Source organism: Onychostruthus taczanowskii, unplaced genomic scaffold (assembly GCF_017590055.1).
Source record: "Onychostruthus taczanowskii isolate IOZ18803 unplaced genomic scaffold, ASM1759005v1 scaffold45, whole genome shotgun sequence".
NCBI classification, from domain to species: domain Eukaryota; kingdom Metazoa; phylum Chordata; class Aves; order Passeriformes; family Passeridae; genus Onychostruthus; species Onychostruthus taczanowskii.
Window position 1 is genome coordinate 2,438,153 of NW_024502014.1, and position 16,043 is coordinate 2,454,195.

Below are 16,043 nucleotides of genomic sequence, written 5' to 3' on the forward strand. Positions count from 1 at the left end.
CGGGGGCGGGGCCGCCACGCGCGCGGGGGGCGGGGCGCGGCGCCCTTCCCGCCCCTCAGCCCCCGGCCCCGCCGGACTCTCGAGCCGCCGGGGGAGGGGGCGCGGGGCTGGCTCTGGCTGCCGCCATGTTGCGCGGGGGCGGGGCCGCCACGCGCGCGGGGGGCGGGGCGCGGCGCCCTTCCCGCCCCTCAGCCCCCGGCCCCGCCGGACTCTCGAGCCGCCGGGGGAGGGGGCGCGGGGCTGGCTCTGGCTGCCGCCATGTTGCGTGTGTCTGTGTGTGTGTCCGTGTGTGTCCGCCGAGTCCGCCCCCGCCCCGCCCGGGGCTGCAGCGCTCTCCCGGTGTCCGCGGAAAGCGCCCTGCCCGAGGCCGGCCCGGGACGGCCGTGCTGCCCCAGCAGTGTCCGCCACCCCCGTGTCCCTGCCCGCCCCTGCTCCCGCCGCAGCCTCGCGGCGCAGCGGGCGCGCGCCGCCCGCCCTCACGGGTCCCGCCGCGTCCGCGCTTGGCTTCCCCAGAGCTGGCAAGGGGCAGTTCGTGCGTCTCGTTTGATCGCTGGAACGCTACACCTGATCCTGTGAAATGTATTCACTCTGTCTCCACTCCGGGGGAAGAACCGTCCGGAGCCGTGCTGAGGAATGTGCCGTGCTGTGGGCTGCCTCCACGGCGTCGCTGGGAGTGCTGCCACCGGCACTGCCTCTGCCTAAGAGCCGTTCTATAAAACTAACACAAAACAGAGCAACAGAGATTAAGAAAAAGGGTGAAACGCTATGCTCTCACAAGTTAAAGACAACCGTCGTATTGTGAGAAGTAACTCACTCCCTGTCCAGTCCCAAAAGTGCAGTAGAGATACGGTCGTTGCGAAAGAAGTGTAGCAGTTGTTTTATATGCACTATACAAAACTTTGGGTGCTTAGTATCTTGAATATTGGACATACAATTGTCTTTTCATGTTGGCATCTACTGATATTCCTGTTCTGTGTTTTGACACTTCTATGTCTCGTTTAAAGTACTTATTTTACTGAGATTTTGTCACTGACCATGTCTGTTTCAAAATGCCTTATTAAATGCTGCTGGCAGGGTGAAAACACTCCATCAGCAAATTCTGGTCTGCAAACCAGTGAGTTTCTGACAAATTAAGTATAAATATAAATATATATAATTTCCCTTAATTCAGCTCTTCATTAGGAGATGCACTGCTTGATGCCATATTTCAAATAATCATAATTGATTCTGAAAGGTGAACTGATTTTTTTCTGCATGGAAACTTCCAAACTAACTAGCTAAACATGTTTGGTCTTCACATGTTGATAGTGGTTTTTTTTTATCTAACAATATCTGGTCTGTATGTTATTAAATCACTAACAAATCCAAATATAAACAAATATACTGAATTAATGTTTATTTTCTGCATTGCTTATTTCTCAAGCTTTCTCATTTGCTCATTTATAGGGAAACAGCTTGATCCTTCTGAACACAGACAGAATATTTTAATCTTTACTAGATGAAAACATTTTAAAGTACAAAGAATCATTTAAATAGTTTAATGCGCTCTTTCAACAACAATGTACTGCTCTTAAAGCATTTGACATTGCAAATTCATAAACAAATAAATCTGCTGTTTCTAAACAGATCAGAAAACTTGTTCTGTAGCTATTTCTGGTTTCACTGGCATTCACTGGAGACCATGGAGATTGTTCGTGAGGGATAAGGGAAAGTGGAGGCTGCCTTTCAATGTGTCTTTAAAACTTGGTTTTACAGATTTACAAATTTTGGGTAATGAAAAAAAGCAGAATGAATGGGAAATGCAACCATTTGAAAGACTACAATGTGTGGAAAGAAAAGCTTGAGGGAGAGTTGGAAAGAAAAAGCAAAGGAGGGGGACCAATTGAGTAAAAAATGGTTAATTCTGAAAGAATGACAGATATACCTTGTAGTGTTTAAAGGTGGAATTGTGAATGATCCATTTCAAAGAGCAGGGGAATGCAAAATAAACCAGATAATGCATTATAATGCATGCATTTCCTGTCTTCCTAGAGTTGCCACCTTCTGACTAGCCTTCAAAGTCAACTCCAGTAGTTTTCCTGTGCAGACTTCATTCTATATGACAGCGTAAATGAGCAGAGCTTGCAGTGACTGGGATGCAAACACAGGCCAGCACTGGAGTGCCAGTGACGACGCTCTCTGAGGTGCAGCAGGTTCTCACCAAGGGCTGCCCGCAGCACAGCAGCAGGCTCTCCATTTGCTGTGTGGTAGGAAGGGCCATTCCAACAGTTCCCTAATACTGCTGCCTCCATCTGGGGATTTTCTACATCTCCCATAACAGTGGTGGGTTGGAGTCATGCACAGACTTTTTATACAAGTGGACATAATATATTCCCACTGTTTTCAGAGACATTGAGAGGCCTCATGGTGATCACAGACTCCACAGCTGCAGAGACATCCTGCACAACGTTAAATTATCCAGTGTATTGATTTGAAAGAAGACTTGAATAGCTCCAGGCCTCCACAATGAAAAAGCAAACAACCACTCAGAATTTAAACAGTTTCGAAAGAAAAGATAATCCAGCAGCTCTATTGAAAGGTCTGATAACAGACTCTCCCTTACCAGGGCACTTCACTCTGAGCTCTTGTTTCAAACTACAGAATAAGCAGCTGTTTGAAATGGCAGCTATCTCAAAATCCTTGCAGATACTGCAAAAGAGTTTGGAGTATCTGTTTTTCTTAATTGCCTAGACACTCATTCCCACACTCAAGCACCAAATCCACCTTGCCACTTTCAAAACAGGGATCTTTGTCCCTTTAGCCAGGCAGGTCTGAAAGATATGCTGGAAGAACAATTCCAAGTTCTGCACCTTTATAACCCAGACTTTACATATTTATGTTCACATGCATCAGACTGACTGCATGCACATAGTTCAGAAGCTATGTCCCAGCAAGGGCTGCAGTGGCCATGCCTGAGATTTCTGAATATTTTCCCTTTTTATGTTTGGGGGACAGCCACAGGTTGGGACAAACATTCAATATCCTCAGACATCTTTCAGATTTGATCCTTGAGCAGAAAGTGGAGCATATCTGAAGGAATCTGGATATATGGTTGGCCTGTGTAAAGGATCTGTCCAACCAACCATCCATCACACTCAGAGGGACACTGTTAGCACTTTTCTCAGGATGTGTAGCACACAACTTCTGTTCTGCACTCTGCCTTTGGCAGATTGAAAATCTCATTTGTTATGCTGTCCCACTTACTGATGGCAAAATGAAATTAGTATTGTGCTTCTGGAAAATTAACACCTAAAAGTCTCTTAATCTTACTAGTGGAAGGGAGTGACTTTCTTTAACCAATAAAAATTACAGTAAATTGGGGTTTTAATTGTCTGTGTACAATACTAATTCTTGCTTAGAGTGAAAGCAAAGATGAAAAAAAAAAAAAGCAAGAAGATGACAATTTTATTAATGATTCTAAAATTTTTAATTGTGTTGAATTTTATGCACATAAGATACTGTATTTGGTACAGTGTAACAGAAATACTGGTTCTGTAGAATTTTTGCTTTTAGTAATCTGGCATTTTTCCTCGATTTCTTCTTCCTTTTAATTGCTGCCTCTTACAGCCTTTGAGCAGCTGAACAACATTACAGATTATTTAGCAGAATAAACATCCTAGCAAATATGCTTTATCATCATGAATTGGACAGTGCCTGGTTACTGCCCTGAAACTGAATATCAAAAGCTGCAAAAGTATTTTCAAGTTCTCCTTTCTCTTTCCTCACATCTTCAAGTACAGATTAAGGATGGTCTTTGTCCTTTAAAGTCAACATCTATTTTTATCCTGATTTCATGCAGTATGTTCTTTATATTGGTGTAAGAGCAGGGTGACAGTGCTTATGTCCTTGGGTGAAGTCTAATTATTTTGGTTTTGATGGAAATTTAGAGATTCTCAATAAAGTAATTTGTTTTCATTTTTGAACTTTACACAATAATTTTACCATAAATACATAATATCTTTACTTTCAATGGAGAATTTTGCTGCTTTTATGTGTAACTTTTTTGTTCAATTAGCTCTACATGTATTATTATATAGCATCTGACATCTGTTCATTTAGAAGTATCATTGCTTAACATGGATTTTCAGGTTTGTATGCTGGGAGGGTTGAGATTGGATTATTTATTTCTTCCTGTATACCACTCTGTGATCAGACTGCTTTATATTATACTAATCAGAATTTTCATGGCATGGAAATTCTGGGCCTGTGAACTTCCTTCTTCTTTTTGTATTATTTTGTATAAGTATGAACCTGGTAAAACTGCACCAAATGTAATATATCATTGTTTGGATATCGGCTTGAACTTCTATGGAGTCATCCTGCATCTGAAGTAACAGATTCAATTAATAATTTACTTCATCATGTTCCTTCAGTGGGGACTGTCCATCGATAATGAAGTTTATTTTATTGTAAACATCTAAAATCCATAATACAGGAAACCATGTGAATGCTATCAGCAACTTTGCATTCTTGTTTACTAAAGGCACTGTTATTATAAATGAGTTTGAAAATGTCTATGGGAATGCATTGCTATGGTAACTGGGATCCACAACAGCAGCTGCTTGCTCTTCATTGCTGTTACATATATACATTAAAGCTGACAATGCCTCTTCATTCAATTTTAACATGTGTAGCCTGAAAAAAAGACATCAGCATTTCAAAAGCTACACATCTGATGTCAAATGCAGCCAATCTGTGAGTTAGGTTTATTTAGTTTCTTGGTTTCAGTCTTAGAGTTGTTGAAAAATAGATAGAACCTTAGCTTTAACGTGATTTTGTGCCATGAGAAGTTACTCTTCCATACTGTTTTGTCAAATTCAAAACACTAGAAGATTTTCCAGTACTTCAGTTTCAGAAAACGTTTTTGCTATCCATATTTATTGATTGTTATAGCAATTATAGTGAATAGTTGTGAAGAAGTTTTTGTCCCTTGCCAGCCTTTCTGGGAGGAATCTGCAACTGGGGCTTCTGTTCCATTTTTTAATGTCCCATACTCTAAGAACTAAAATCCAGTCAGTTGGCCTCCAGCTCTGTGCTCTGTTTGGTTTTACATTTCAGGGATGTCTTTAGATCTAAGCTATGCCTTTGTGCTGTGCCATTGAGACACTTCCTAAACAGAGTGTCTTTTGGTCCAGTGGGCAGAGGAAATGTGTTCCTCATGTCAGTAAGAGTAAAATAATCACATCCATCTTCTTAGAAATCTTGTCATAGAAGTATTTTATGTTATCCTTTCCTTAAAGATGAGGAAAATATAACTCAGAGAGATTACAAGTCAGATTGAAATCTCTAGTATTGCTTGTAAAAGTAGAGTATTATGTGGCATAGAAAAGGGTTGAAAGAATTAAAATCTGAACTTACTGTTTGTTGTGCTAGTCCTGTTAAAAAAAAAAAAACCAAAAAAAAAACACACAAAACAAAACAAAACAAAACATGTAAACTAGGACTGGGAAATATTCAGAGAAGAGCTGAATGTTGGCCAAAAATACAACTTCCCTCCTAGGAGCCATGAAGTAAACTAGGACTATTGGGTTTGAGAAAAAGATATCATGGAAGGATATGATAAAGTACAAGATGGTGAGTGTGATGGAAAGGCTGGGTATGTCTCAGAAGTTCTTCAGCTCTTCTACCACCAGAACGAATTAACCCTGCCCCCCAGATTAAGCTTGTAGGATCCTGTTTCAGAGCAATGAGTGCTGCACTGGGTGACAGAGCTGTGGAACTCCAGGCACTGCAGATGGCCAGAGTTTCTGCTGGTTCCAAGGAAGAATGGAGAGTTCACAAAGAGAAGCACATTGGTGCTAACCAAGTACATGGAAACTGACTTTGGAAGTCCCTGAGTTGAAAGGGATTGCTCAGGTGCAAAAAGTCTGCAGAAGTATTAGGTGACAGTACATGTACACCCTATTCCTGCTGCTTCCTAGGCATCCATTTCCTGGATATGCTTCATGACTGGTTTACAGGGACATTGCTTTGGCCCAGCAGCTTGTCCCTAAGTGTCCATACCCTGCAAACAGTATCGCCTTTCAAAGTATAAAACAACCATAAGATATTTAGTTTTATTGTATTTGGTTTTCACACATGAAACAAATGCAAATATTTGAACATTGTCAGCAGATCAACTGTTTGGCAGTAGGTCCATTATTATTCTGTTTATAAAACATTGCATCTTCAAACGCTTCAGCTTCAGTGTAAACTGAAGGGCTAAAACATTTGCTTTCATGTCCATTTCATGTCATGTCCATGAAATTGATGTATTTTTTAAAACCTAATTGAAAGTTTACTGCCATTGGGATGAATCTTCTAAAGGATGCAGAAGTTCTCTTAACTGCATTTTGATAACTCCAGGAGTAGGGAACATAATGTGAAATCACCTAGCTCATTAAAATTACGTCATACTGGAAGAAACAAAGAACCAGTTGGCGACTCAAAAAGTACTTAACTACGGTCATGAAATGCAGAACTTGACTTAGAAATAGCTGCCACAAAGGATGCTACTCTTTTAATAGCTGAGGTTTTTTCTATTCCTTTATCACTACCACTTAAGGTACCCTCATACCATCCCTGCAGCACACACACAGCATTCCCCTGTGAGCAAAATCTTGCCACATAAACCCAATACAGAAATCATTGAGAAAATTAAGTATTTGAATATGCTATACTTGCCAAACAATCTTAAAGCTTCACTTAGAAGATGAAAAATTACCTAAAGTAAAAGAGAAATCAGTTTTACTGTAGTACAGAGTATGTGCTAGAACAAGTTATGACAGCTAATGAGAATAATAGTAATGAGAAATATAAAGCTAAATTTTAAACTACAATAACAGTAGTTAAGTTTTTGTAAGGAGAGTTGAATACAAAGGATGAAAACAGAACATACTACATGGTAGTAAACATATTTAAAAATTAAGATTTTATGTAGAAAAGATAGAACACAGGTAGGAATTGGTGGATAAATTGAAGCTTTAGCAAAGAGCTGCCAATATAATTGTCTTTAAGCAGAGCTTCTGAAAACATTGCAAACTATTGATAATAATTATAGTCAAGGGACTGCACCCATTTTAAGAATATTTGCTTAGGAAAGGAAGATCTGAAATTAGCTTCTAATTAGAAAAAGTTGCAGTCAAGATCAGATTTCCAAAGTAAAGGTTTAAACTGTGAAAGTGTTACCAAGCTCCACTATTGGCCTACATGTCCCTCCTTAACTAAGGCTACTCTTTTTTCCTGTGAGGACTCTTCCCAAGTTTTCTCCTCTGTAGGTCATAACTGAACTCAGACATCTCAGCTGTCAGCACTGCTGCAGTGTTCTGGAGGCACCGGTGCTAATTCCTTACAGGTTCAAGTGTGGCTGATAAATGAATTTTAAACACAATTATATCTGATAAGTGAGAGCATCAAGGAAGTCTGTGTTAAAGCAACAAATACCAGAGGGGTTTTGAAAAGGCATGGAAGACCGAGTCACTGAAAACAGCACTCCTGAAGGGAATTAAGGTGTTTCTGCTTTAATGCTAACTGTTGGATAAAGCTCTAATTTCTGGAATTAGAAATGGAATGGAGAAAATCCACAAAAGGTCAAATGAGGCTTTTACATCTTACAGTAGTGGATAAAATGAGACTAGTTTTGTTACTCTTATATGAAAGAGATCAAATAGAGAAGCAACCTGGAGAATAATAAACCACACCAGGAGAGACAGATTTTAAAAAATTGTAAGGGCTATGCTTTGAAAGAAAAGTCTGACCACATAAGAAATTAGCACACCTCTTCCCCAAAAATACAATTCAAAAAGAATTTAAATGTTTTTTTCTTAACTGTTAAAAATTATATTTAGTGCAGAATCAGCACTATATAGGAGCTATGAAAAGTTCCACATTCTCTCATGAGATGAATTAGTTTAGTCTAGGGCAAAATCTTTCCAAAGTGTTTGTCTAATAAAAGAGAAATTTATCTCCAGCAAGAAAATAATTATCTAGAACAATTTTGCCTTGGCTTATGCAGGCAGATTTTTCCTTCTTCTTAGTCAAGCAAACACTGAGGATTCTTTAAAATTCAGTATAAAACCAAGGTGTATTGGAAGCAGAATTTTCTTTCAATGTTGCAGGCTGGTTTACAAGTTTGGAATATAAATTTTTCCTGAGAGGTGGAATCCAATGTGTCAATCAGCTCCTACTGCAGCCAGGGCCTGTTGGGTCAGAGCTGACACCAGCTCCTGCCATGCAGGCACAGTTCATTTCCACCTACCTGCAGAGTGCCACAGAGCCATTCCACTGCTGTCCCAAAGGCTCATAACAAGTTGATAACAAGGCTAGAAAGGTTGGGGGTCTCATGGAATCAGCTGAAATCAACCCACACTGGGCACACATTCATCAGGGAAATGGACTACATGATATTCTGACTTCCTTTGCAGTCTAAATTAATCTGTGATTCTGTGATTTTTCCAGTTCACACTTGCAGAATAAACTGTTGGTCAGTTAGGCAGTGGATTTAGCTTAATTAAGAGGTAGTTTTCTTAAATTTAATTGTATGCAGTATATAAGGCACCAAACTGTCTGAGTGTCCTTTCTGGTCTAGGAAACTTTGAAGCTCATGAAAACCCAACTTCATACGTTACAATAGTAGACATACTGGAAGGACAAAAATGTATCTGATACATGTAGTCATCTGCTTAACACTCTGCTGAGGCTTTGCTGAGAAATAAATAACAAATTGCTGTCAAGTTGTGTAACTTGAAAGCCAGTTCTAGCTAGTTTTGGCTTCAGACAACAGTTTCACATATGGAAAAACATACAGTGCTTACCCAGCTTTGCAGATGGACATGGTAACAAGGCCTACATGTTTGCAGACCTTGTGACAAGGATGACTAGAATAAAGAGATCCTGGTTACTCATGCCTCAGGCTTTCCTGAAAGGTGGTTACATCCACACAAGTGGGTTTAGGTAGATCACAACCACAGCAAATTCAGCTCAAAGGTTGGTACCTACTGGCCACTCTGTGTTACATCACAAGGTGTCTTCACACTGAAGTGGTTTATCTAGGGAAGTTGCAGATGAATTACAAAGCAGCCTGATTTTCTGTCTGAAGCTTGACTTAAAGATCACAACATGGAATTACACAATTTCTAGCATGCAGTCATGAAAATTAATAGAGCTGTACTTCGTAATTTGCAGTCCAAAGAAACTTACTTTTAGAGATCTGAGGTCATAGGATGGAGCAGCAGTATTAAAGAGTGCCATTTTATAAAAATGGAATGTCTTTCAAGTTCAAAAATTCACATTTCAGAGCAAGTTTTGCAGCAGTCCTTATCTACTACTGATACATCTCATACAAGGGAGAGAAGAAAAAATGAAATGGCCTCACCAAGGAAAAACATCAAGAGTTTCATCCTCTGATGTGACAATTCCTACAGAGACAAGGTCAGTTAAATTACATACTTTCTGTACTTTACTCCAGCTGACAATCTGCTGGTTATAATGCAAGAACACAAGGGCTCAAATAGATTTTTCTGCCATGGTGTGCCATCTGGCACAGAGCAGCCTCACAAATGCTGCTTCCCTGCTCTGCTTCTGCAGATCCAGTGACGGCATAATTGTAAGCCCTGTCAGTTTTCAGCAGCAAAGTCAGCTTAATGCAATCTATCTGTAGGTATCAAAGTCACTCATGCCAGATGCAAATGTTTCATTGCCCAAACTTAAAGATATAATTCTATTTCCATGCAGAAAAAAATCTCCAATACTGGAAGTACATTTGAAAGTGCAGGAGGATTAAAACAAAAAGTAGGGGATTATATCTGGGACTGGTTGGTGTATTGGTGCTTAACAGAATAATGCATTAGGCAGCAGATGAGTTATTCCACTGCTGTGGTGCCAAATTGTGATCTTGTTTTCCTCTGACACAAGAGAGATGAGGATTTGCTTTTAATAAGTGAAGCAGTAACACAATGAACCATCACACAGTTTCTGCTTAAGTGTTCCCAAGCAGCACTGTCAGTGCCTCTCACTACTGAGGCAAGGATGTGTGTCCTTGGAACTTGTATTTCAGAGCATGTGGAACGATGTTGGGATGTGTGCTAGTGCTGGGATGCTGCACAGATGGTGACTGGCATAAAATTACTCCTTCATTTGTGATTCAACTCAGAATCCAACCTTGTGTCTCCAGCAGGGACAGGACAGAAAACCAACTCATTACACCAACTTTTTCTCTTTCAGTCTTTTCAATCTGTCCAAATGCTGCTGTAATGTATAGATTCCATGCTAGTTTTTCCCCACACTTATTTATATATGGCACTGACTGGTGTTGGTTTCATCTTCCTCAGTACATTATTCAGTATTCAAGTGAACAGAAGGTGCTCTTCAACCCATTTATGATACAGTATTGTTCAATGGAGTTAATAGACATCTCACACGTACAGGTACACAAAGAAATTGGGCATGCTCACATTTGACAACCATAATTTTGTACTCCTCCAGGCACGGTTCCAGCTTTCTGTGATTCTGCAGTTTTAGAAATGCCATTCTCCCATGCAAACCTTTGTACACTGTGGAAGTAACTTAAAAATGGAGGTTTCTGAATTGCACTCCATAGATAAGTGCTTAGAGAGCAAAGACATTTTAGATTACTGCAAATGGGACTGAAGCAGAGGGCAGTTGGAGGGAAAGTGTTCTGTACAGCAGAGAAATTGGCAGCATTTCTTCCAAATAAAGGGTTGGGCATGGTGACATGAAAATATGAAGATCCTCTATAGCTGGATATGTTACTTTAGAAAAATGTTGAATTACTTGGCGATCCTTTACACTTCTGAACACTTGAACTGTAACTACTCAGAATCCCAAAATCATTTGCAAACAGAAATAAATTATATCCTACAAGTGATAAATAATAACTACCCTATGGAAAATATGTGGCAAAGTCAGGAAAGGAATTCAGATGTCTCTACTTTCTCATATCTGGACTTTAGAAGAAGTTGACTTGATCAGTTCTACATTTATTATTAGCAATTTTCACTCTAAGTGTGTCTTACCAAAAGCATCAGTTTCTGAAAAAGAAGTGCCATAGCTCCCAAAATAGTTATGCTGGGGTCAAAGACTACTCAGTTACTTGGAAGTGGCTTCCTAACACCTCTGTGCTTTTGGGACAGTTTTTCTCCTGGTTTACAGGATCCATATTTTGAGTGATGCTGCCTCCTTCCAGTTCCATCTCAACACTAGGTATTGAGGGCTCAGAGTTTTTCCTTGACTCTACATATTAGCTGAATTTGCCTGTCCTTCCTGTATGAGTTTTCCTACAAGACAATGTGACTGTCCCATAGGAAATGGGTTCTCCCTCTTCATGAAAGAGAGATGGGACCAATTCCCACTTTCTTTGCAGATGTACTTCCATGAGCTGTAACAGTTGCCCAATGTCTCAAGCAAAGCAAGGTGGAAAAATACGTGGTGATTTGTTGTGAAGAGTTGTTTAATTCCAGAAGCCCTTTTATATTTTCCTTCAAGATTTTGTAATCACTGTCTGGTGTTTGTTGTTTGGTTGGGGTTTTGTAAGAAAATCCATCATGTGGAAAGTAGTAGGAGGAAAAAAATCCTATTTATAAAGCCCCAAGTTTTTACTGTTATTTAAGAAATAAATATCTTTTTCCTCACTAAGTCAGACTGTATAGACTTCTATTTGCTCTGCAACAGAAGCTCAAAAAGCAACTTCTGCTTACAGATACGAATGCTGGAAACAAAATCCATTATTTACAGTACTTTTGAAAATATTACCTCACAAGAAGATGTTTGGACTATTTAAAGTAATTTTACTGCTTCCCTAGGACAAAGAACATCCTTTATATAACCATAGTATGTGGTATTAAAAAAAAAAAAAGGCAACCTAAAGTGCCTAAATTCAGATGTAAAAATATCAAATGGGATTTATTTTTATAATGAATTCAGGTAGAATGACAGAACACAAGTAACAAGTAGTGATTGTTTGTTTTCATTGCAATATCACCTCTGCGAACTGCAAAAAAAAAAACGTGTCTGGTTTAGATTTAGATTGCACAGAAAGAAAAAGCCAAGCTGAAAACAACAATAATTTATGGCCGAGCAGATGGCAAATCAAGCTAACTCTAGATTTAGTTCCTGAGCAAAAGTTCTGTTTAAAATACATTGTTTACCTGGCTGGCTGTTCTGATGGTGCCTTCCCATCCACTGCAAATGAGTGATAAATTTGAAGATAGTCTCAGGGGGCTCTTGCAATAACAAAAATTGTACTATTTTCCTTTACAAAATTATAATTCTAATATGAATTATGAAATTGTTAAGGAAGGGCATAACAATTTGCCAATTCCCATTAGGAATATTCCCAAATATTCCTCAATTTGTCTACCATGACTGCAATTCAGTTTAAAATCACATCTTAACCTACCTTTTAAAATGCTGTATATCTTTTGAAATATTACATGAAAAGTTACATGATACACTTTCTTTTAAAAAAAGCAATATAGTAAGAAGTTTTTCTCAGCATATAATATTTCATTTTGAAGATATGCTGAATTATATTTTAGTAACTTTAAATAATATATTAAAACATTTTTGCTAACATTTTTCCTGAGAAGTCTAGCTCTTATGTGAGAGAGGAATTATTAAATTCCATGGAATTGGTTTCTGTGGGGGATTCAGGAGGAGATTTTGAACTCTGAATTTTCATTGGGAAAATACAACCCATTGTATTATCAGAATACCAACACACTGTTTTCTTTTACTATTTATACACATGAAGAATACCTGTTGTTATAAAACATTATTATAGCTACATTCCAAATGTTGTTAGTAATAATATTTTTAAAATTCATAATTCCTAGATAGAGGAACAGCTCCCATAGCCAGATAAAGGTATTTTCAGTTTTACTTATTTTAAAGCTCCTAAAATTAAATCAATATGCAAGATGCAAAAGGAACTCAAGGAATTGCTTTCTTTCAAAGGCAATAAGTGACCATTTGGTAACCCATTTTGAAATGGATCTTTCAACAAAAGGCCATATTCAAAACCAGAGAGCAGATAAACATAATAGCCTGTGTTTTGCTGGCAGAGTCTTCCAGAGAGACAAAGAGAACCTTTAAGCTTGCACAGGAATGTGGCAAGCATGTTTTATGATGTAATACATCCCATTTAACAACCCAGAAGTACCCTGGCTTTTTTTTCACGGGGAATATTGTGAAATATATGAAGAACTACATTTAAAGGCTATTTCTCTATAGATTTAGAAGGTGGGAAGAAGATCCAAGCAACAAGAGGAATGTTCAATCTTTATGACTGTTCTGCCTTCACATCCAGTAAAAGGTAACTGGTCAGTAAGTTCCAATTTCTCCTCTTTTCCAAGACCAGTTCAGCTGATTCCTCTTTGAAGTGGCAGAATATGTGGATGCACAAAAATTCTGGGGTTTGCTGCTACCAAAACAAATTTTAAAAGGACTGCTGAGAGACATTGATCTAATAATCCCTTACTTAGGGCTCTTTCCGTTTTAGAGAATCTCGTTTCTGGTGGGCGAGGCCCCTCTGCCCAGCCGCAGGGCTGTGCTCAGCAGGCAGTGCTGCCAGCTTTGGACTGTCAGACGTGGTGGAGAGAGCATTAATGGAAGAGTCCATTGGAAGAGTTCAAGCTGTGCTCCAGAGAAGCCATGTCAAGCACCAACAGTATGGAAATCTAAGTCCAACAGCCTTTTTCCTTTTTTTCTTGCTAGAGCTGCTCTGTAAGGAACAACTGTTTCTCCTGACCTGCAGTGGAGGCAGAAGGCTGGCAAGGGAAAGGACAAGGTGGATACAGAGCACTGTTAATAGCAAATCTGAGAACAAAGCAGGAAAACCACAAGTGCTGGCTCAGTTTAAATAACTTCCTACCACTCTCTGTCTGGGATACTTAGCTGATTTATCCTAAAATTGTTTTCTTGTACTTCCAAGGATGTTGAGCAGATATGCTGTTTCCTCCTAAACAGTGTCTAACCTGTGAGAGACAAAAACCGTCCACAGCAGTCTCAGTGTCCTTGTTTGTCCTTGGCAGTGAATTGTTTGATCAGCTGAGCATTTATTGGGAGCACTTGTGAGAAAACAGGTGTGATTTGAAGACTCACAAATCTAGCTTGTTCCAAGCCTTTAGCACTTTGGGATGGTGAGCCCCAGCAGTTCCTCTCCCTACCAGGGCCAGAGAACTGCTGTGAGCTCTAATGTGGGGCATGGATGGAAAGAACAGCCTCTATCAGGGAATAAGTATCTGTTTGCCCTCTGACAGCAACAAACACAGCCTTGGGTTTGTTTGTTGCTCACATCAGAAAATGTACTTTTACTAGAAGGGCATAGAAAAGAATATCTCTTTCAAATACCAGAACACAGTTTGTCTATAAGTCATATAAGAATTCACTAGACATCCAAGCAGACTACATGAGTAATCTAAAATACATTGTGTTTGCATGTTAGAAGACAGGACAAAATTGTATATGACTCAGAAACAGAACAGATTAAACAGAACACAATTCATAAAGCTTTTCCTAGCAAAGCAGAAAATCTCACAAAAATTAATGGTCCCCAAGAATTTTTAGTATTTGAATCTCCTGTGTCTTCTATAACAGACTGGTGGAAGATGTTCATTTGAAGCCTAAGAAAATGAAACTTAAGCAAGAAAAGAAGCAGTTCTAAAGTCATTCCATGTCCAAACTGACAGAGGAATGAAAATGCTGGAGGCACCATAAGATGCTTTGAGTTCAATGGAGTTTATGTATGACTTTTGAATTTCATCTCTACATTATAATTTTTTTTTTGTGTATGTAACTCAAAATTCTAACACTACTGAATGCAGTGCTTTTTTGATTTCTCTCTCTTATACCTGCAAATGAAATACCCAGAAAAACAAAAACCCCAGCGAGACACTGAGCATCTTGAAGCCCATCTCAGTTGGCTCAGACTTTGGGCAGGAAGACCCTTGAAGTCCCTTCAAATCTGAATTATTCTTTCATTCTGATTTTTTTGTGCTAAATTAATCAGAAATTCAAGAAGATAATGGCACAGGATTCACAATAGATCATTGTTTACAATTCATGAGCCTCTACTCACAGAAAGCCTGGCAATCATAAACAGTAAGAGCAACAACTTTGACCAACAGGCTTGTGTACAAACAAAGGAATGCCTAAATGGTTTTTGACCAGCAGATGAAACTGATCACCAGAGGAGAGCAGAATTCATAAGAAAGGATTTTTTTCATGATTTGTCATAGGAGTCTTGCAAAGCTTATCTTTGGAGAGCAGAAGAAAGAGAAATCAAAGTGACTGCTGCAGCAAGAAAAAAATGCCAACTTTTGAGGAAATTATATGAAGGGAAAGAAGACATAAATGAGTCTGTATTCCTTCTGTATCTTGGTCTGAGTACAAAAAAATGCTACAGAGCAGTGAGCACACCAAAAGCATGGGAGTACCAGAGAGTGCTGATGTTCTGCAGGCATCTGACAGTGCCTGAGGAGCGACTCTCGAAGAAATGTATACACAATATGTGCTGATGCAAGGTGCCACTTGAGTTTTTCAGCTGTAATGGCAAGGTTTCTCCATTTCTTACTTTTCCCTTAGCAAATGAAAATCTCTACTCTGTTCATTCTGGCCTAGCTCTTCCTAAAGAGATCAATGGCACTTATTTCAGGTACTTTTCTTTCATCTAGTCATGACTGCTTAAAATGAGCAGATTGTCACAAAAAATATGCATGGTAGAAGTCTGTAAGAGGACTTCTTAGGTTTTAGTTTTGCAGCAGCTGTTGAAGTGGGCATGTCAGAGTTGTTATTCTGGGCATGCTGAAAATTAGACATTTCGTAATCTTGCCTGTAACTTAACCCTTACAGACAGGATCAAGGGTAAGAATGTTCTGACACAAACTCATAGCAAATTTCCCCATAACTTCACAGAAACACTAAAGGAGAGAGGAGAAAGAGGAGAAAAATAATGAGTTCCTGAAAAGCCTGCCAGATAAAAACACAAATGACTACAACAATCATAATAT

The 16,043-nt window shown here is 39.2% G+C and overlaps 1 protein-coding gene across 1 annotated transcript; it reads left to right on the forward strand.

The window, feature by feature from the left end:
* The first annotated feature begins 125 nt into the window (after positions 1 to 125).
* On the forward strand, positions 126 to 716 carry LOC121341091 (basic proline-rich protein-like). Its single transcript, XM_041414315.1, has one exon. The coding sequence runs from the start codon at positions 126 to 128 to the stop codon at positions 714 to 716; it is 591 nt and encodes a 196-aa protein (XP_041270249.1).
* Positions 717 to 16,043: the final 15,327 nt, after the last annotated feature.